The 21,331-nt window shown below is 49.6% G+C and overlaps 1 protein-coding gene and 1 pseudogene across 1 annotated transcript in view; one reads left to right on the plus strand and one right to left on the minus strand.

Moving 5' to 3' along the window:
- LOC143642118 (adhesion G protein-coupled receptor E2-like) overlaps window positions 1-21,331 on the minus strand; it is a 93,401-nt gene that overhangs the window by 11,007 nt on the left and 61,063 nt on the right. The window contains exons 6-8 of the mRNA XM_077110237.1: window positions 2,401-2,447; window positions 2,213-2,290; window positions 1,634-1,811 (exon numbers count right to left, since the gene is read on the minus strand). Of these exons, the coding sequence (XP_076966352.1) occupies window positions 1,634-1,811; window positions 2,213-2,290; window positions 2,401-2,447 (303 nt within the window). The remainder of the gene's footprint in view (window positions 1-1,633; window positions 1,812-2,212; window positions 2,291-2,400; window positions 2,448-21,331) is intronic.
- The window catches only part of LOC143400011 (olfactory receptor 7A10-like), a 30,497-nt pseudogene continuing 14,532 nt past the window's right edge, over window positions 5,367-21,331 (plus strand).

Raw genomic sequence — 21,331 nt, forward strand, 5'->3', positions numbered from 1 at the left:
AAGTAACACAGCACTGCAAGAGGTCCAAGTAGTTAAAGAATAGCTGAAAAGAGCAACAATGGTGGAGGACTCACACTTCCTGATTTCAGAACTGATGGCAAATGAGCGGAGAGCAAAGCAGCATGGTACTGCCATGAAGACAGAGGGAAAGTTGAGCCCAGAAATAAACCTACTGCCAAGTGCCTTTCAACCAGGGACCAAGACTATTCAATGGGCATAAGAATAGTCTCCAAGGAAAAAGAAGGAAGTGGACCCCTACCTCACACCACACACACAGATTAACTCAAAATAGAACAATGGCCTCAGTCTAAGTACTGAAGCCCATAAGAGGACCTTGGATTTGGCAATGGATTGTTAGATATGATGTTGAATGTACAGCAATGAAGGAGAAAGTAGATAAAGTAGACGTCCTCAAAATTGAAAACATCTGACATTAAAGTGAAACAATTATCACAGATGTGAAAAGATAATCCATAGGATGGAGAAAGCATTTCCAAGTTGCACATCTCATAATGGTGTCCTGTCAAAATAGATGAAAAGCTCTTACAACTCAACAACCAAAGGACCAACCCCATCACAAATGCACAAAGGATCTGAACAGACATTTCTCCAAAAAGATACACAAATGGCCCAGAGGCACATGAAAAGATGCCAACCATCACCCATCAACAGGGAGATACAACTCAAACTGGCAATGAGACATCGCCTCACATACAATAGAAAGGCCTTGACAAAACCAAACATGATGGAAGTAACACTTTTTGTCAAGGCCTTGGAGAGGGGACCCTTGCACCCCTCTGGTGTAATATACAATAGTGCAGCCACTTTGCAAACCGTCTGGTGGTTTCCCCCAAAATTGAACACAGAACTACCATGGTACCTAGCAAGTCTACTTCTCAGTAGATACTCCAAGAACTGCAAATATTATTCAAACAAACACTTATACATCAATATCATAGCAGCACTATTCACAATAGCCAAATGGTAAAACCAACCCAAACGTTAATCAGTGGCTGAGTGGGTCAACTCAACACCCATAGGATGGAATAATATTCAGCCACGAAAAGGGATGGAGTGATGCTATGCCATGCTCAACAGCATTATTCTAGGTGGAAGAAGCTAGAGGGACAGGTCACACTTTGCTTTACACTAAATGATAGAATAGGCAGCTCCATTAAGACAGCAAGCAGAGTTAGGGGGTGGGAATGAGGAATGATAGCCGAGTAGGCACTGTGTTTAATTTTGGAGAAAAATGTCTTAGAAATGAAGGTGATGGCTGCATCAGTTTGTTAATGTTCTTGATTCCACTGAAATGTAGAACTGGTGGATTTTATTTACATATTTATTTTTTGGTGAAAAGTGATGAACTTAAATGGTGAATTTTATGTTATGTGAATTTTACCACAATGAAACAAAGCATACTTAAAAAAGATTCATTTGTATTCTTCCACATTAGTTTTCTGAATATGTTTCCATTTTGCTACCTAAATGTGTACTATTTGTGGTTTTCTGCCTTTTTCACTGTTGTGATTATTTATGTGAGTCACTGAGGTACAGTGTGGTCACTCAGCTCTAGTGGGATCAGAAGAGGATGAGGCTAGGAACAGGGGCTGGCGCAGACCCAGGGACTTACCTGTGCCTGCAGAATAATTGAAGGTTGCTGTCCCCTCAGGCAGAGCCCTGCTCAGGTGTCTCAGGGCACTCTCCAGGCCTGTCAGCAGGTGAGTGGCCACGCAATGCTTCTGTGAGGGAGGCAGGGTCTCCAGGTCCTCAGGGGTCTCCAGCAGCTCATCCACCTCCTGCATGATCCCCTGGAGGGATGGGGGCACAGAGCAGGTGGACTTTGGCCAGAAGGACCACACAAAGAGCTTGACCACTCAGCCCCACAGAACAGACCCAGACACTGTCCAGTTGGGGATAGAGAGAGCATGGTTTGGGACTCCCTGGGTGGCCCTTGCTCCTCAGAGGTCAGCTCTGGTTTGTGACAGTCAAGGATGACAAAGACCAGGATGAGAGCAAGAGGACAGACAGTGCACGTGGGTGTCCAACAGAGTGTGTGGCTCTCAGTGTCCTCTTCCACCTGCCCTGGGAGAGTGGCCAGCTCAGAGCAGGACTCCACTGTGCTTGGGCCTGTCCCCCTTCCCCCAGACCACAGCTGCCCTCCTCCCTCTGTGGGAGGTCTCCACCTGCTTCCCCTGGATCCTGCCCTTACCTGGATGGTGTCCTTGGCCATGGCTGACTTTAAATCCCTGTGCAGATTGTTGACTTTGTCAAAGAAATGGGAGAGACTCTGGGGAGGTGAGATGAGGGGTCACTGGTGGGTGGGAAACTCAGGGCCAAGGGGTGGACAGGGTGCTGCCTCAGGGATTCCCACCTCCTTGTCCTGGCTGGGGCGCTCACCTGGCTGTGGACTCCAGGGGGGAGAGGCCAGGTGAAGAAGGGCATGACTGGGGGGACAGGACAGTGGTTCATTAGGAGGAGCATGTGTGTGCGTGTGCTTGTGTGTCTGAGGTGGAGGAGGTTCTGGGGTCAGGGTGGGCCGGGTACCTTTGCAGATCTTGTTGTAGAAGCCATTGACACTCCCAGGAATCGGCTCCCAGCCTGGGACGCATTGGCACAAGTAACTCCCCCAGGTGTTGGTGCAGGTGGTGGAGTGGTGGCACTTATGTTGCCTGGAGCTGCACTCGTCCATATCTGGGGACATAGAGAGAGGGGTTGGTTCCCACTGAAGCCAGGACCAGTGCTCTCCACCATCTGATCTCCACCCCCTTTCCTCCCATTAGTGCCCTGCCTGGGCTGTGGTGCTGCCACCCAGTGACCCACACCCTTGTGTGTGTGTCGAGGAGTGTGCAAGCCCTGGTGTGCCCCAGGCTTGCCCTGTACTGATGCAGGTTGTGAGGCTGCAGAAATATGTCCTCCCAGGTAGTTTTTTGCTGCTGCTCAGGTCCCCCGGGAGTCTCCTGTCAGAACCCCTGTTCCTTTCCCAGGATCCTGGTCTTTCCATACAGCCCTCTGGATCCTCTGGCCAAGGCATGTACACATGGCACAATGTGCACCCATAGGGACCTTGTGTCCTCAGAGTCCCCTTGATCCCCTGTTTATCCCTGTGTACCTCCTAAATTCATGCACCTTCCCTTTTCCCTCTGTGTCCTTGGCACTAACATCTTCTCTGTGGGTGGGTCCTGGCTCCTGCCCACCCACTGCTGGATTCCACCTGGCCCCATGGATCCTGGAAGCAGCTTTCTTTGCCTAACCACCTTGCCCTGGAAGGAGGCAAATCCTGCTCATGCGTGGAAGTTACTCCTCCTGGAAATCATGGTGTCAGGCCAGACCATGCACAAGGACCAGAGCAAGTTGTGTGGAACTAGGTTTCTTCTGAATGGCAGGGACATGGCCCCCAGGAAGACCCAAACCTTTGGGCAACTCCTTAAATGGGTGCAGATGTGCTCATCTTTTAAACACATAAGACGAGTCCAGCACCCACCATGTGCCAGGCTCTCTTACAGGCCCTTGTAATTTTCATAATCCTCCTGGAAGACACAGGAGGTAGGCACTGTTATGATCACCTTCCATACACAGATGGGTAGACCAAGTTTAAAGAGAGGTAGTGATTTGACTAATAACATACAGCTAACAGGTGGCACAGGCAGGTATTGGACCCAGGCAGCCAGTCGCAGAGCTGCCCCTGACGTTCATGCTACCCTGCTTCTGTGCTGGGCGACAGGAACATGCACACCTGTCTCAGACCAGGGCACCACTCCTGTAACCAGGGTTCTGCCGTCTAGATGTCACAGGAAAGGGTCTGGCAACCTCAACCCTGATGATGGGGAGGTGGGGGAAGGGCCTACCTTGCAGCTGTTCTCCTCTCATTAATAAAAGGATTCTTGGCTACAGAAATGAGCACACAGCCTGGGCTGTCCGCACAGCAATTGTGCCCTGTATGATCTGGCCGTCTGCAGATTTTCCACAGGGCACTCTCATGGCCCTCATTTGGTGATGTCTGCAACACGACGGGTCAGAGGCTCACCTCCCACAGTTGTCCTTTCTCTCAGGGAAGAGACCCAGGTGCTCAGCCTGACTCTGCTGTGAGATGTGGACAGACCTAAGACGCCAGGTGGACCTTCTGAGGCCGGCCTTCTCTGGAAGTCCCAGGACCACTCTGCTCTCTGGAGCAGAGCCCAAGGACATATGGGTTCAGATTCTGTGTTATGGTGGGGCCTGGCAAGGGATCTACATCTCCTCTCCATCCTGGAGTGGCAGAGGGAGGCCCAGCCATTCCCTGGACCCTCCCCTGTGGGAATCTTTGCAACACTGAGGTCCTACAGGTGGTCTACGCTCAGGGAGCAGGTGGCAGTGAAGGCCACCCTTGATGCCCAAGCAGTGGGGGATGGGAGATCGTGGCCAAGGGCTTCCCAGAGTGACACTCATCATTAACACCTGAGGATAAAGCCAGGTGCTCAGAAACAGAGCAAAGCTGGGCACATCCCATGACTTGACTTCAGAATCTACTGGAAAGCTCTAGTGACAACACAGTGTGATTCTGTATGGGGACAGACACAGACATGGAACAGTGAATAAGAACACCCACCCACAGAGAGATGCTATTCAGGCTTAAAAAAGAAGGAAACTCTGTCAATCACAACAACACAGGTGAACCTGGAGGACATATGTTAAGTGAAATAAGCCAGACAAGAAGGACAAATACCACATGGTGGGTGTCACCTCCACGTGGGACCTGAACAGTCAAACTCCTGGAAGGAGAGGGTAGCATGGTGTTTCCCAGGGATCAGGGTAACAGGAGGGGTTGGAGAGATGTGCATCCAAGGCACAAAATTTCAGGTAGGAGGAGCTAAGTTAAAGAGATCTATTGTTCATATTTATTTATTTTTGATACCAGGGATTGAACCCAGTGTACTCTACTACTGAGCCGCATCCCCAGCCCTTTTTATTCCTTATTTTGAGGCAGGGTATCACTAAATTGCTTAGGACCTTGCTAAGTTGCTGAAGCTGGCTTTGAACTTAAGATCCTCCTGTGTCAGCCTCCTGAGCTTCTGGATCCCAGGTATGCACCATTGGGTCTGGCCAATGGTCTGTATTCTTGAAAATCACTGAGGGATTAGATATGAAGAGTTCTTACCACAAAAATCAACACCTGAGGCATTGCATATGCTAATCAGCTCCATTTAGTCATCCCAATGTGCACACATGTTTCAAAACATCCTTCTGTACCTGATCAATACGTACAACATTTTTATTTGTCAATTAAATAATACAGAAAGAAAACAGGATTATAATCCCGGAGAAGGATGACTGAGATGGTTGTGTAACAGAATGTCCTCAGTGCCACAGAACTAGTATACTGGAACATGGTTAAAATGGTAAGTTTTATGGATGCGTATTTCATAACAATTTAAAAACCCTGCCACTGAGCAGCAGAAGAACTAAAGCGAGGTGCTCAAGCAGTTGACGTGGCACAGGCTGTAATCCCAGTGACTCAGGAGGCCAGGGATGTGGTTAGTGAAGAGGCTCCAGGGTTAGGTCCCCAGGACCAAAACAAACAAACAACTGGAAAACCAAAAGCCCCAGGTTCCTAGGACCCAGCAGGTCCCACCTGCCTTTCCTCACAGCAGCAAAAATGCACCCACGATCGTCCCCAGGAATCCCCCAGCTCCTAGCGTGGCACTCAGAACTGTGGGTGGACACTGACAGCCTTTCCAAGGTGCCCAGCTTGTCTCCGGGGAGTCTTGCTGTCCCCACCCCTGGAGGAAGTTCCCCCTTATCAGAGATGGCCACAGACATGAAATGAGGAAGCTTCTGGAAGCAGCTCCCAGCTGAGGCCCTGGGGTGTTTCCTGGCGTCTCATCTCTCCTGGTCTCTAAACGTGAGGGGAACATGCTCAGGAAGCAGGTCCCCTCTGAGTGCCACAGGGACCCACAGGACAGAGGCCTGAGGTGAATGGCCACACAGCAGCCTCAGAGAACCCAAGACAGGAGGGAGTGATAGCTCATGGCAGATGGCCCTGGGTGTCCCAGAAAGGGGCCAAAGATTCCCGGAGCCCAGAGGATTCCTGGGGTCAGGATGAGGCAGGGAGGGCTTCTGGTCTCCTGGACCAATTTTTGCACCTGAGGATGCCCTGCTGGGACCCCTCATCTGGGCTGTGGATCAACAGCAGGACGGGCCAGGACAGGGGCTGATGCTCCCTAAGGGCCCCTGTCCAGCCCCCATGGGGCAATCACAGATCCCATGCTGCTCACGGGTGGCCAGTCCAGGCTTTGGACACAGGGAGCTGATCCCTGCCTCTGACCTTGGCCTTCACACCACCCTCCCTCTCTGTGCTGGTGGGACAGTGGCCTGGAGTGGGCACCACCTGTGTCAGCCAGGCCTTGTACCCTGGATGCCACAGGATACCTCTGTCCCAGTCCTCTGGCTGACACCCCTGGATCTGGACCCAGGGGACAATGCTGAGGTGGACATGGGCTGGAAGCTCCTCATCCCCCAGACCTAAGAGCAGGTGAGCACAACAACTGGGGCCAGGCCCTGTTTAGTTCAGAAGCCATTGCTAACAGCACTTTCTGGGAGCCAGGACCTGCTCAGTGCCTTTGGATCTCATTTCCCTCCTGATGACTCCCCCCTCCCCTATTTGTTCCCCTGGTGCTGGGGACTGACCCAGGGACTCACACCTGCTAGACAAGTGCTCTACTACTGAGCTATGCCCCAGGCCAGGACTCCCCTTCTGCAGATGGACACACTGCAGCACAGAGAGGTGAGGTGACTTGTCTGAAGTCCCACAGTGAACCAAGAGCCAAGATATCTCTGGTTTTGTTTTTGATTTTCCTGCTCATGCCAGGCAAGGGCTATGCCCCAGAGCCACACCCCAGCCTCTATCTTTGTTTGTAGCTTTAGAAGATAGGGGCTCCTTCCTGTGGTTTTCTTTTTCTTTTCTCTCTCTTCCCCAATTTTCTGCCCTAGGGATGGGGTCTTTCTATTTACCAGGAGGGGTTGGGCTCCTGGGCTCTAGTGATCCTCCTGCCTCTGCCTCCCAACTGAGACCACAGGCACAGGCCACTGGAGCCTGGCATTTTTTTAAACAGAAAACAACAATGATGTTGACACATCTCTCATGTCCACAGGGTTTCCTGATAAGCGCCCTGGCCATCGGCACAAGCAGAGCTGTCAGGATGGGGCCAAGCAGCTGGTCCCAGAGTGCCCTGACCCTCCCCTGCTTCTCGTGCTGGTGACAGGTTCACGCACAGCTGCCCCACCTCACAGTCCAGGTGCTGAGGCTATAACTGGGCACTGTCCCCAGATCAGCTCTGGTGCCCTGAACTGCATGTGGCAGGGGGAGGTGAGGGGTGGGCCTTACCTTGACATGTGTTCTCACTCACATTAGTGAATTTTTTTGCCCCAGAACGGAGCTCAAATCCTGGGAAGCACGTGCAGTAGTAGCTCCCCTGCACATTGTGGCAGTCAGCAAAATATCCACAGGACTCTTTCCGGGGCAACAAACATTCATTGATGTCTGCAACATAATAGGACCAAGGGTCACCTCCCAAACGTGTGTGTTCTCTTAGGGAAGAGACTCCTGTCCCCTACCTGACCCCCCAGCTTGGGGTCTGATGTTGAGTTACTATCTTTTGGACAGAATCCTGGGATGCACTGCTGAGGCTATCCTAGGGCAAGCCATTCCTGAAGTCCACACAGTCTGATCTGCTCAACACAGTCCTCTGACTCTCTCCCCCAGGGAACAATTGGACAATTGGACATTGTTCCCAGGGGACAATGCCAAGGTAGTGTGTGGGCTACAAGCTCAGTGTCACCCTCCCAGAAATAAGGGCAGGCTGAGACCAACTCCTCAGGGCCAGGTTTTCTCTGTGCAATTCCCTGGTGTCTCTGCCATCTTACTATTTCCTTTCTCTTTTCTGTCTTTGATGATGGCCTTGAGGTCAAAGGCTCAGCCCTTGACCCTACCCATGACCCCCACTGACACTGGGAAATGACACTTTGGATCTCATTTCCCTCCTCATGACTCTCTCCTCTCCTCCTTTCTTCCCCTGGAGCTGGGGAATGACACAGGGACTCACACCTTCTAGACAATCTCTGATGAGCCTCTACCCTGCCCTCCCACCCAAGCCTCTTTACCATGACAGGTGACCAGGGGGTAGGGGGCAATGTGGTCCCCAGAGGAGGGTCCTGGGAGGTGGGGAGATGCCCTGAGCCTCCCTGCCTAGGCCTCTCCTCCCTGGGCTGGGGTGCAGGGCCCCTCCCAGGCTCTGGCTGTGGACAGGCTGCTCCCCACACACTCACGCTGAAAGTCCCAGGCTCCAGCTCTGGAGAGACTCAGCAGGACACACAGCAGCCCTGAGACACAGAGAGGGCGGGTCAGTGGGCCCAGCAGAAAGAGGAGGCCGGAGGTGATGCACTGCAGGGCAGGGGCTGAGGACCCTCCTAGGCTCGGACCTGGTCCACTCCTCAGAGGGACCCCAGGTGGCGCCTCCCAGAGGGTCTGGGGGGTGTGAAGGGGGCTGAGCCTGGCAAGCTCTGGGCTCCAGCCGTGCCTCTCCTGGCCTGTGGGTGGGGGACTGAAGCCTGGTGGCCCTGGTTCCGATCCTGGAGCACAGGCAGGCTGCCTCACTGCCCTGCCTCAGTTTCCCTTCATGTGGAGTGGGGACAAGATGACACCCACGTCCTAAGGTCATGTGGGAACAAACCCCAGTGTGTCAGGGTGTTTACCACCATTTCTGACCTTTAAGTAGGAAGGGAGGGTTAGGGCCAGCTGTTCTCTCAGGTCCCCTGCCTGGTCTCTCTTGTGGTCTGGCCCTGTCCCCTTCCTCAGGGACACACACCACAGCAGCCACCTGGCCTGCAGCTGTGGCTGGGGCACCTGAGACCCACATCTGCCACCACCACTGTCAGCCCCATGGCCTGTCCTGGGACACCATGGTGCCCTAACCCCCCAACAGGAAGGTGCTGTGGGCAGGTGCTGGGCTCAGGCTGGGGGCCTCTCCTGCTGTTCCTGCCTCTCAGCAGCTGCCCCCTCCCAGGGCACATCCTGGGGACCCTCCTCAAGTCAACGGAGCCTTAGGTACATGAGCCTCTTGCTGTTCAACAGAGAGACAGGCAAGGAGTCAAAGAGAGTCTGGTTCTCAATCCCTAAAATAAAGTCTAGGGGTATTGGTGGTTCCTTCTTGGTCAATTTATCTAATGCGCTGCCCGGACAGCTGGTCAGGCTCTAAACATGGCCATGAGGCCTTCATCAGAGGAGACCCCACTGAATGTGAAGATGAAGGAAAGCAGAATCCCCTCTCCTGTGTGGGCTCATCTAACCCATGGAGGCCCTAAGTGACCAAGACCGGCCCCCTGAGGAGGACGGAGTTCTGGCCCAGACTGCTTCTGGACCTGAGATGGAACATCAGCTCCTCCCTGGTATCCGTCCTGCCCCCTCCTCCCTGGTCTCCCTCCTGCCCCCTCCTCCCTGGTCTTCATCATGCACCTCCTCCCTGGTCTCCGTCCTGCCCCCTCCTCCCTGGTCTCCGTCCTGCCCCCTCCTCCCTGGTCTCCGTCCTGCCCCCTCCTCCCTGGTCTCCGTCCTGCCACCTCCTCCCTGGTCTCCGTCCTGCCCCCTCCTCCCTGGTCTCCATCCTGCCATCTCCTCCCTGGTCTCCGTCCTTCCCCCTCCTCCCTGGTCTCCATCCTGCACCTCCTCCCTGGTCTCCGTCCTGCCCCCTCCTCCCTGGTCTCCGTCCTGGCCCCTCCTCCCTGGTCTCCGTCCTGCCCCCTCCTCCCTGGTCTCCGTCCTGCACCTCCTCCCTGGTCTCCATCCTGCCCCCTCCTCCCTGGTCTCCATCCTGCACCTCCTCCCTGGTCTCCGTCCTGCCCCCTCCTCCCTGGTCTCCGTCCTGCCCCCTCCTCCCTGGTCTCCGTCCTGCCCCCTCCTCCCTGGTCTCCGTCCTGGCCCCTCCTCCCTGGTCACCGTCCTGCCCCCTCCTCCCTGGTCTCCATCCTGCACCTCCTCCCTGGTCTCCATCCTGCCCCCTCCTCCCTGGTCACCGTCCTGCCCCCTCCTCCCTGGTCTCCGTCCTTCCCCCTCCTCCCTGGTCTCCATCCTGCACCTCCTCCCTGGTCTCCATCCTGCCCCCTCCTCCCTGGTCACCGTCCTGCCCCCTCCTCCCTGGTCTCCGTCCTGCCCCCTCCTCCCTGGTCTCCGTCCTGGCCCCTCCTCCCTGGTCTCCGTCCTGGCCCCTCCTCCCTGGTCTCCGTCCTGCCCCCTCCTCCCTGGTCTCCGTCCTGCCCCCTCCTCCCTGGTCTCCGTCCTGCCCCCTCCTCCCTGGTCTCCGTCCTGCCCCCTCCTCCCTGGTCTCCGTCCTGCCCCCTCCTCCCTGGTCTCCGTCCTGCCACCTCCTCCCTGGTCACCGTCCTGCCCCCTCCTCCCTGGTCTCCATCCTGCCACCTCCTCCCTGGTCACCATCCTGCCCCCTCCTCCCTGGTCTCCATCCTGCCCCCTCCTCCCTGGTCTCCATCCTGCCACCTCCTCCCTGGTCTCCATCCTGCCACCTCCTCCCTGGTCTCCATCCTGCACCTCCTCCCTGGTCTCCATCCTGCCCCCTCCTCCCAGGTCTCCATCCTGCCCCCTCCTCCCTGGTCTCCATCCTGCACCTCCTCCCTGGTCTCCGTCCTGCACCTCCTCCCTGGTCTCCATCCTGCCCCCTCCTCCCTGGTCTCCATCCTGCACCTCCTCCCTGGTCTCCGTCCTGCCCCCTCCTCCCTGGTCTCCGTCCTGCCCCCTCCTCCCTGGTCTCCGTCCTGCCCCCTCCTCCCTGGTCTCCGTCCTGCCCCCTCCTCCCTGGTCTCCCTCCTGCCGCCTCCTCCCTGGTCTCCGTCCTGCCCCCTCCTCCCTGGTCTCCGTCCTGCCCCCTCCTCCCTGGTCTCCATCCTGCACCTCCTCCCTGGTCTCCGTCCTGCCCCCTCCTCCCTGGTCTCCGTCCTGCCCCCTCCTCCCTGGTCTCCGTCCTGCCCCCTCCTCCCTGGTCTCCGTCCTGGCCCCTCCTCCCTGGTCACCGTCCTGCCCCCTCCTCCCTGGTCTCCATCCTGCACCTCCTCCCTGGTCTCCATCCTGCCCCCTCCTCCCTGGTCACCGTCCTGCCCCCTCCTCCCTGGTCTCCGTCCTTCCCCCTCCTCCCTGGTCTCCATCCTGCACCTCCTCCCTGGTCTCCATCCTGCCCCCTCCTCCCTGGTCACCGTCCTGCCCCCTCCTCCCTGGTCTCCGTCCTGCCCCCTCCTCCCTGGTCTCCGTCCTGGCCCCTCCTCCCTGGTCTCCGTCCTGGCCCCTCCTCCCTGGTCTCCGTCCTGCCCCCTCCTCCCTGGTCTCCGTCCTGCCCCCTCCTCCCTGGTCTCCGTCCTGCCCCCTCCTCCCTGGTCTCCGTCCTGCCCCCTCCTCCCTGGTCTCCGTCCTGCCCCCTCCTCCCTGGTCTCCGTCCTGCCACCTCCTCCCTGGTCACCGTCCTGCCCCCTCCTCCCTGGTCTCCATCCTGCCACCTCCTCCCTGGTCACCATCCTGCCCCCTCCTCCCTGGTCTCCATCCTGCCCCCTCCTCCCTGGTCTCCATCCTGCCACCTCCTCCCTGGTCTCCATCCTGCCACCTCCTCCCTGGTCTCCATCCTGCACCTCCTCCCTGGTCTCCATCCTGCCCCCTCCTCCCAGGTCTCCATCCTGCCCCCTCCTCCCTGGTCTCCATCCTGCACCTCCTCCCTGGTCTCCGTCCTGCACCTCCTCCCTGGTCTCCATCCTGCCCCCTCCTCCCTGGTCTCCATCCTGCACCTCCTCCCTGGTCTCCGTCCTGCCCCCTCCTCCCTGGTCTCCGTCCTGCCCCCTCCTCCCTGGTCTCCGTCCTGCCCCCTCCTCCCTGGTCTCCGTCCTGCCCCCTCCTCCCTGGTCTCCCTCCTGCCGCCTCCTCCCTGGTCTCCGTCCTGCCCCCTCCTCCCTGGTCTCCGTCCTGCCCCCTCCTCCCTGGTCTCCGTCCTGCCCCCTCCTCCCTGGTCTCCGTCCTGCCCCCTCCTCCCTGGTCTCCGTCCTGCCCCCTCCTCCCTGGTCTCCGTCCTGCCACCTCCTCCCTGGTCTCTGTCCTGCCACCTCCTCCCTGGTCTCCGTTGTGCCATCTCCTCCCTGGTCTCAATCCTGCTACTTCTTCCCAGGGTCTCCATCCTGCCACCTCTTTCCTGGTCCATCCTGTCATCTCTTTTTGAGTGTCCATCTTTCCATCTCTTCTCTGGGTTTCCATTTTGCCATCTCCTCCCTGGTCTCCATCCTGCCCCCTCTTTCGTGGTCTCCATCCTGCCACCTCCTCCCTGGTCTCCTACTGCCACCTCCTCCCTGGTCTCCATCCTGCCATGTCCTCCCTGGTCTCCATCCTGCCATCTCCTCCCTGGTCTCCATCCTGCCATCTCCTCCCTGGTCTAAATCCTGCTACTTCTTCCCAGGGTCTCCATCCTGCCACCTCTTTCCTGGTCCATCCTGTCATCTCTTTTTGAGTGTCCATCTTTCCACCTCTTCTCTGGGTTTCCATTTTGCCATCTCCTCCCTGGTCTCCATCCTGCCATCTCCTCCCTGGTCTCCATCCTGCCATCTCCTCCCTGGTCTCCATCCTGCCACCTCCTCCCTGGTCTCCATCCTGCACCTCCTCCCTGGTCTCCATCCTGCCCCCTCTTCCCTGGTCTCCATCCTGCCTCCTCCTCCCTGGTCTCCCTCCTGCCATCTCCTCCCTGGTCTCCATCCTGCCCCCTCCTCCCTGGTCTCCGTCCTGCCATCTCCTCCCTGGTCTTTATCCTGCCCCCTCCTCCCTGGTCTCCATCCTGCCCCCTCCTCCCTGGTCTCCATCCTGCCCCCTCCTCCCTGGTCTCCATCCTGCCATCTCCCTGGTCTCCATCCTGCCATCTCCTCCCTGGTCTCCATCCTGCCATCTCCTCCCTGGTCTCCATCCTGCCACCTCTTTCCTGGTCTCCATCCTGCCATCTCCTCCCTGGTCTCCATCCTGCCATCTCCTCCCTGGTCTCAATCCTGCTACTTCTTCCCAGGGTCTCCATCCTGCCACCTCTTTCCTGGTCCATCCTGTCATCTCTTTTTGAGTGTCCATGTTTCCACCTCTTCTCTGGGTTTCCATTGTGCCACCACTTCCCTGGTCTCCATCCTGCCACCTCTTTTCTGGGTCTCCATTATTTGACCCCTTTTCTTGGTCTCCATTTTGCCAACTCTTCCTAGTCTGGATTCTGTACCTCTTTCCTAGTCTCCATTCCTCAACCTCTTCCCTGGTCTCCTCCTGCCACATACCCAGTATAGTCTGGACTTCTCAGCCTGTACAACTGCATGAGCATATCCTTATAACAATCATCCTTCCCTCTTTCTGTATAGTGCCCTATTGGTTTATTTATTGGAGAACCCTGCTGCACGTGGGGAATATAATGACAAATCCCTGCTAAGTCCCAAAGTTTTTACTAAGAGTAACTTTCTAGGAATAAATTTCTCTTTTGAGAACTTATTTTTTTAAAAAAGAGCTGATATCCTTTACAGGGACAGTGAGAAATCCAGTCAAATATGAAGCAAAGGACTTACTGGGTGATTCTTAGCTCCCTTTCTTGCCTGTCACATGTCACGTATCCACTTACCATGGACCAGTCTTAGACATCCGCTCCTCATGGTGCTGAGACCAGCCAGCCCAGTGATGGAGGACGTTTGGTTCTGGTTGGAGTTAAGAATGCTTCCTGTTTAAATATGACTCGTGACGAAGCTGACCACAGGGAGGAAATCACAGTCTGGATGCTTTCTTCCTCCGATTAGTTCCCTGTGAATTTCTCAAAACTTAGAGGTTTGTTGCCAAATATTTGCTTAGTTTGGGTAATAATCGTGCTGAAGATCTCCTTGGGGGTGACTCCCATCTTTCAAGACAGGAAGGTGGGACACTGGGTATTAGAAGCTCAAGCATGAAGGATCATTCTCCTGGTCTTCTTGCCCCATAAGGACCTTGGTTCAGAATGAATAGACTGATCTATTTATTACCTATTCCTAGACTTACTTGTGTAACTTACATGAAAACAAGACTCACGATTAAATATAGAAATCAGGGCTTCAGTAGATGGGCCAGGAGAAGTCAAACAGCCCAACACGTGACTCTCCTCCAGGACAGGGAGAGAGAGAGTCTATGTAAGCACATGCCTTTCCATTTCCCTTCCACCAAAGCACCGTGTCCCCAGCCTGAGACAAGATTTGGCATTCCCAACACTCAAACTTAGAAAGTCTGAGAAGGCAGTTCCCACAGAGCCACCTGGTCCCCTCACTACTATTGTTCCTTATAAATTTTAGCATTATTTTTCTCTATTTATCTTTCATAATCACACTGAAAGAAAAATGGGTAATTGCTGTGAAAAATTAAACTATTCTTCAAATACCTGGTAGAGATCTTATTCTTTGCAGTCTTTATTGTTAAGTTACTAGTGTGCCGTGGGGAATATAATGACAAATCCCTACATTGTAAGTTTGAATGTCCCCATCCCCAGGTTACACAAATTCTGTATTGTTTCCTGGCCCAATTTGAGTTTGCTAGGCAGAAATCTCATCTATTATGAATATGATGTGTGTTCTCCCTTATAAGGCCTACGCCAACACTTGTAACAATATAATAATATTAATAATTATATATGCTATTGAAAAAAATCTCATGTTACCAATGAGGGCTGTTATGTTTTAAAATCATTGCTCCTAAACTCAGGCTCTTCACCTTGCACTTATAAAAAGATACAATATTATACTGTAAGTATTAACTTGATAATACCATATGGATTATATTTCAACTTGCCTTTCCCATTCAACTTCTTGCATTAGAGGTTCTTTTAAATTAATTTTTTATTTGTTTTAATTAGTTATACATGACAGTAGAATGCATTTATGCCCTATAGGGGGCGGGGGCAATAGTGGAGATCTTTTCAATATCTGTGTAAGAGCTATATCATGCACAGGTGTATCCTGTTTTTAAAATTTATACCAATATACCCTATTCATTTTGCTATTCTTTATTGATGGTTGCTTATATGTAGTGAAATTTTTCACTCTTGCAAATATACTGCAGTAAACCTTATAAATAGCTTTCTGTGAACATGGGATTGTTTAATGTGACATAGATTAAAAGAGGTGTAATTGCTGGGCTTTAGGTATATTCAGATTAAATTTTCATAATTGGTACCAAATTGCTGAATAAAATGTCTATGTAAGTTTACTGTAGTATCTACCATATAGGAATATCCATTTCACCCATTTCATTTCATCACCTTAAACCCCTGTAAGTTTACTCTAGTACCTACCATATAGGAATATCCATTTCACCCCTGGTCTAACAACTATTGAATATAATCAATTTGGTAGATTTTTCCTAAACTAATGTTTGACATTTTAGCTCCTTTTTAAAAAATTAATTTCAGTTTCCTTGATTGCTATGTATTTATTTGCCATTCATTTTTTTTCAGTTAAGAACACATAAATTTCTCTTTGTCCCAGTGACTCAGGAGGCTGAGTCAGGAGGATTGCAAGTATAAAGCCAGCCTCAGCAACTCAGCACTAAATATGTGCTATGAACATCGGTGTACAAGTATCTATATCTATTTGAGTCCCAGTTTTCCATTCTTTGGATTCACACTGATGGAGTGGAGTTGCTGTGTGATGTGATAATTCTATGTTTAACCTTCTGAGGAACTGACAAACCGTTTTCCACACTGGCCAGACCATTTTACATTCCCAGCAGTAAGGTATGAGGATTCAAAATTCTCCCCATCCTCACCAATATTTTAATTTTCTTTTTTAAAAAATATTACTTTTTATATTACTTATTGAAACCTATTGTCAATAATGTGTAATGATAATTTTAGGGTAATTGACACATGCATCACCTTAAACATATGTCACTTCTTTGTGCTGAGATTATCCAAAATATTCTAGATTTAAAAAATTACATTCTGATTAGTTTTAGTCACTCTAGAATGCAACAGAGCACCAGAACACAATTCCTCCTGATTGTGACTTTGTGCCTGCTGACGACCTTCACTAACCTTCCTCTTCCCTGTCCAGCCCTGGTAACCATTAGTCTCCCCAGACACCAGCAGTTCTGGGTTCTACCTCCAAGGGGGATTCTGCAGTCTTTGCCTCTCTATGTTCATTCTGAGGTGTGAAGTGCATCTCACTGTGGTTTTGCATCAAGTTCAAATTTTGGTCTCCATAAGTAAAGTTTTGTTGGGAGACATCCACACCTGCTCCTTTGGTATATATGGTGACTGCCACCCTCATGGCAGAGCTGAATCACTGTAAGAGACCATGTGTCCTGTGAAGCCCAAGACATTGACTATCTGCCTCTTCACAGAAGTTTGCTGGGTTCCCCATTCAAGCAAGTAGGCAAGGTGAGAACCATGTTAGTGAATGTGTGTGTGTGTGTGTGTGTGTGTGTGTGTGTGTGTGTCTGTGTGTGTCTGTGTGTGTGTGTGTGTGTTTACATGAGCTTCTCTATGTCAGAGCTGCTGGGTAAGTGGACAGAAGGACAGTCCCCCACAGGTACCCAAGCTCTCATCTTTGCAATCTGTGACTACTTTACCCCACCTTTTATATCCAACTGTGAATATTGACTTTAAAATGAGAACAAATACCAAAGAAAGAAACTGGCAGTTTATTACAATTAACCTTAACTCTGTTCTCTTTAGTTATTGCAAGAGCTAGCTATTGCTGTAGAACAAGCAGTCCTCAATGCAAATGGTCTAATACGGTTTTTTATTACCCAATGGGACTACCTATTGGGGTTTTCTGAGTCTGACTCAATAAAATAACTTTCATGTTCCTAGGAGAGCCTGTGGCCAGAAATCCCATGAAGGGCAGGAATCAAGCTCCCTTGTGAGCCATCCTTTGATCTTGAGGACTGAAGTCATTCTGAGCCTGAAGACACACATAATGGAGGATATGGGTATTACTCATTTACTACCCTTCACTTGCTGTGGCAAAATTCAGAAAGGGGAGAATATTTCACTTAGAACAATGGAAGGATTAATATTTCTAGGCAGCACTGAATATTTTCAAGCAAAAACACATCACTGACTCAATAGTGCAAACAAGAAAATGCCAACTAACCTCAACGATCAAACCCCTGACACACGAACACCAACTTCCACATCTTGTGATTGTATTTGACAGAAAAAAAGACATATTTTACGTAGCAATCCAATGTGTAATATAGAGGTTTGTCTCATCATATTTAATGTCCTCTCTGCTTCTGAGACCAAAGTAACCAAACTTTTAAGTTTTTCTTTTCACAGAGACTTCAAGTGGACATATGTATTTGAAAATAAGTTTTGCCAGTGATTATGGTAGAGACTGTGGACACCAAGCTGGGCAAGAGAAAAGAATCCCAATGGTGAGAAGAAATGCCAGTGTGCAGCCATGAAGCTCGCTGGTCTGTTAGAATCTGCCTCATCAGGAAGAGCAGCTGAGATGGGGACACGTGGAGGCATGAGGGACCCACAAGGGCAAACCATGCTGTGGGATTCCCTCCAGTATAGGATTATTACACAGGCCATCTTAACTGTCAAATGCATTTCCCCCACAGGAGTACCATGCATGACTGTGTGGTTTAGTATCAATAAAAAAAATTATTCCATATGATGCATCATGGGAAAAGAAATAGTTTTCAGAAACGCATATCATCCCATGAGATGAAAATGAATTTCCAATATCTCTAATCTAGGATTGAAAATAAGTTTGAATAAGTATGCAAGTGGTTAAGAGGAACACTGTTCATATCTCAGAGGGAACAGAAAGATTATCAGGGTGTGCTTTATAATTTTCATAGGGATGTTGAAATCAAAGGAAGAGAAACTCCAGAAAACGAATAGAAGGAACAAGCTGTACTTCTAAAATCAGATGAAAATATTGTAATTTTTTGCCCTGAGGCTTTGAGCTCTGTGATCCAAAAAATCTTTCAGACCCAGCAATATGGACCCTTTCATAGTTTTATCTTGAAATTTTTTGAGAGCTCTCTTGATGTCTCTATTCCTCAGACTGTAGATGAAGGGGTTCAGCATGGGGGTGTCGACTGTGTACATCACCGAGGCTGTGGCAGTAGAGCATGAGTTTTGGGTCATAGCAGAACTAAAGTCCACCCCCAGGAGGGTGCTATAAAATAAGGAACTATGAAGAGGTGAGACACACATGTGGAGAATGCTTTGTATTTTGCCTGAGCTGATAAGATAGCACTCATGGAAGACACTATTCTGGACTAATAGTAAAGGATACCCATGAGGGGGCCTCCATCCAGTAGCAAAGGTGCAAAACACATCACTGTGTCATTAAGAAAAGTGTCAGAACAGGCAAGTAGGACCAGTTGATTCAGTTCACGAAGTGTGGGATTTCCAGGTCTGTGCAGAAGGACAGCCACAATGTCATTAAAGTTTCTAGTAAGGAATTCAGGACATTTGTGACCCAGCATGCCAGCACCAGCACACCAGAGATCCTGTGGTTCACAATGACAATGCAGTGCAGGGGGTGGCAGATGGCCACATACCCGTCATAGGACATCACACCCAGGAGGAAGTTGTCCAACTCAACAAATAATATAAAAAGATAAATCTGTATGATGCAGCCTGCATAGGTAATGGCCTTGGTCTGAGTCTGGATGTTCACCAGCATCTTTGGGACGGTGGTGGAGGTGAAGCAGATGTCCACAAAGGAGAGGTTGGAGAGGAAGAAGTACATTGAAATAAAACAAAACTAAAATAAAACTTCCATCAAAGGAACTAATATAGACCTCAGTTGTGTATCCATCTGATCCTGGGCTTTTCTTGGTTGGTAGGCTTCTCATGGCATCTTCTAGTTCATTGCTTAAAAGTGATCCGTCTAATTTGTGTATATCATCCTGATTGAGTTTGGGCAAATCGTATGTTTCTAGAAATTTGTTGATGCCTTAAATATTTTCTATTTTATTGGAATACTAAATTTCAAAATAATTTCTAATTATCTTCTGTATTTCTGTAGTGTACATCTTGATATTTCCTTTTTCATCACAGATGTTAGTAGTTTGACTTTTCTCCTCTTTCTTAGCATGGGTTATCAATTTTATTTATTTTTTGAAAAAACCTACTTTTTGTTTTTTCATTTGTTTCAATTGTTTCTTTTGTTTCAATTTTATTGATTTCAGCTCTGATTTTAGTTATTTCCTGTCTTCTACTGCTTTTGGTATTGATTTTATTCTTTTCCTAGAACTTTGAGATGTAATGTTAGTCACTTATTTGTTTACTTGTTTTCTTTTAAGGAATGAACTTCTTAAAAAAAGTACCAGGATATAAAATCAACACCCACAAATCAAAGGCATTTCTGAACATCGGTGACAAATCTTCTGAAAGAGAAAGGAGAAAAATGACCCCATTTACAATAGCCTCAAAAATAATACTTGGGAATCAACTTAATGAAAGAGGTGAAAGACCTCTACAATGAAACTACATAATGCTAAAGAAAGGAATTAAAGAAGACTTTAGAAGTTGGAAAGATCTACCTATCTCTTGGTTAGGCAAAATAACATTGTCAAAATGACCATACTACTAAAAGCCCTATACAGATTTCATACAATTCCATCAAAATACCATTGGCATTCCTCATAGAAACAGAAAAAGCAGTCATGAAATTCATCTGGAAAAATAAGAGACCCAGAATAGCTAAAGCAATTCTTAGCAGGAAGAGTGAAGCAGGTGGCATCACTATACCAGACTTGAAACTATACTATAGAGCAATAGAAACAGAAATGGCATGGTATTGACACCAAAATAAACTTGTAGACCAATAGACTTGTAGACTTGTACAGAATAGAGGACACAGAGACAACCTCACATAAATAAAGTCATCTCATATTAGACAAAGATGCCAAAACATATGTTGGAGAAAAGAGAGCCTCTTCAACAGATGGTGCTGGGAAAACTGGAAATCAATATGCAACAAAATGTAATTAAGCCCCTATCTCTCACTATGCACAACATTCAAAGTGGAGCAAGGACCTAGGGATTAAACCAGAGACTCTGTACCTAATAGAAGAAAAAGTAGGTCCAAATCTTCATGATGTTGGATTAGGGCTAGGCCCCAACTTCCTTAATAAGACTCCAATAGCACAAGAATTAAATTCAAGAATCAATAAATGGAATGGATTCAAACTAAAAAGTTCTTACCAGCAAAAGAAACAAACAATAAGGTGGATAGAGAGCCTACAGAATGGGATAAAATTTTTACCACACACATATCAGATAGAGCACTAATCTCTAGGGTATATAAAGAACTCAAAAATCTTAACAACAAAAATCCCAAATAACCCAATTAATAAATGGACCTAGGAACTGAACTGACACTTCTCAGATGATATACAATCAATCAACAAATATACAAATATATGAAAAATGTTCAACATCTTTAGCAATTAGAGAAATGCAAATCAAAACTACTTAAAAATTTCATCTCACTCCAGTCAGAATGGCAGCTATTAAGAATACATACAACAATAAGTGTTGGTGAGGATGTGGGGAAAAAGGCACATTCATACTGCAAATTGGTGGGACTGCAAATTCGAGCAGCCAATATGGAAAACTTGGAATGGAACCACCATTTGATCCAGCTATCTCACTCCTTGGTCTATACCCAAAGGACTTAAAAACAGCATACTACAGGGACACAGCCACATCAATGTTTACAGCAGCACAATTCACAATAGCTAAACTGTGGAGCCAAAGTAGATGCCCTTCAGTAGATGAATGAATAAAGAAACTGTGGTATATATACACAATGGAATATTACTCTTCATTAAAAGAGAATAAAATCATGGCATTTGCAGGTAAATGGATGAAATTGGAGACTATAATACTAAGTGAAGTTAGCTTATCCGAAAAAAAACAAATGCTAAATGTTTTCTTTGAAATGTGGATGTTGACTCATAATGGTGATGGGGCAGTGAGCATGGGAGGAATGGAGAAACTCTATGTAGGGCAAAGGGGAGTAAAGGGAAGGGAGGGGGATGAGGGTAGGAAAGATGGTGGAATGAGATGGACATCATTGCCCTAAGTACATACATGAAGACATGAATGTGTATAACTAGAGATATGAAAAATTTTGCTCTATATGTGTACTATGAATTGAAATGCATTCTGCTGTCATGTATAACTAATTAGAATAAATAAATTTAAAAAATAACTAAAATAACCATCATCATGAGTCTCTAGTTCAAGATTGAAAAATACCTGTAAATAAAATAATAAAAAATACGTTTTATTAGGAGCATTGA

This window comes from Callospermophilus lateralis, chromosome 1 (assembly GCF_048772815.1).
Source record: "Callospermophilus lateralis isolate mCalLat2 chromosome 1, mCalLat2.hap1, whole genome shotgun sequence".
NCBI lineage: Eukaryota > Metazoa > Chordata > Mammalia > Rodentia > Sciuridae > Callospermophilus > Callospermophilus lateralis.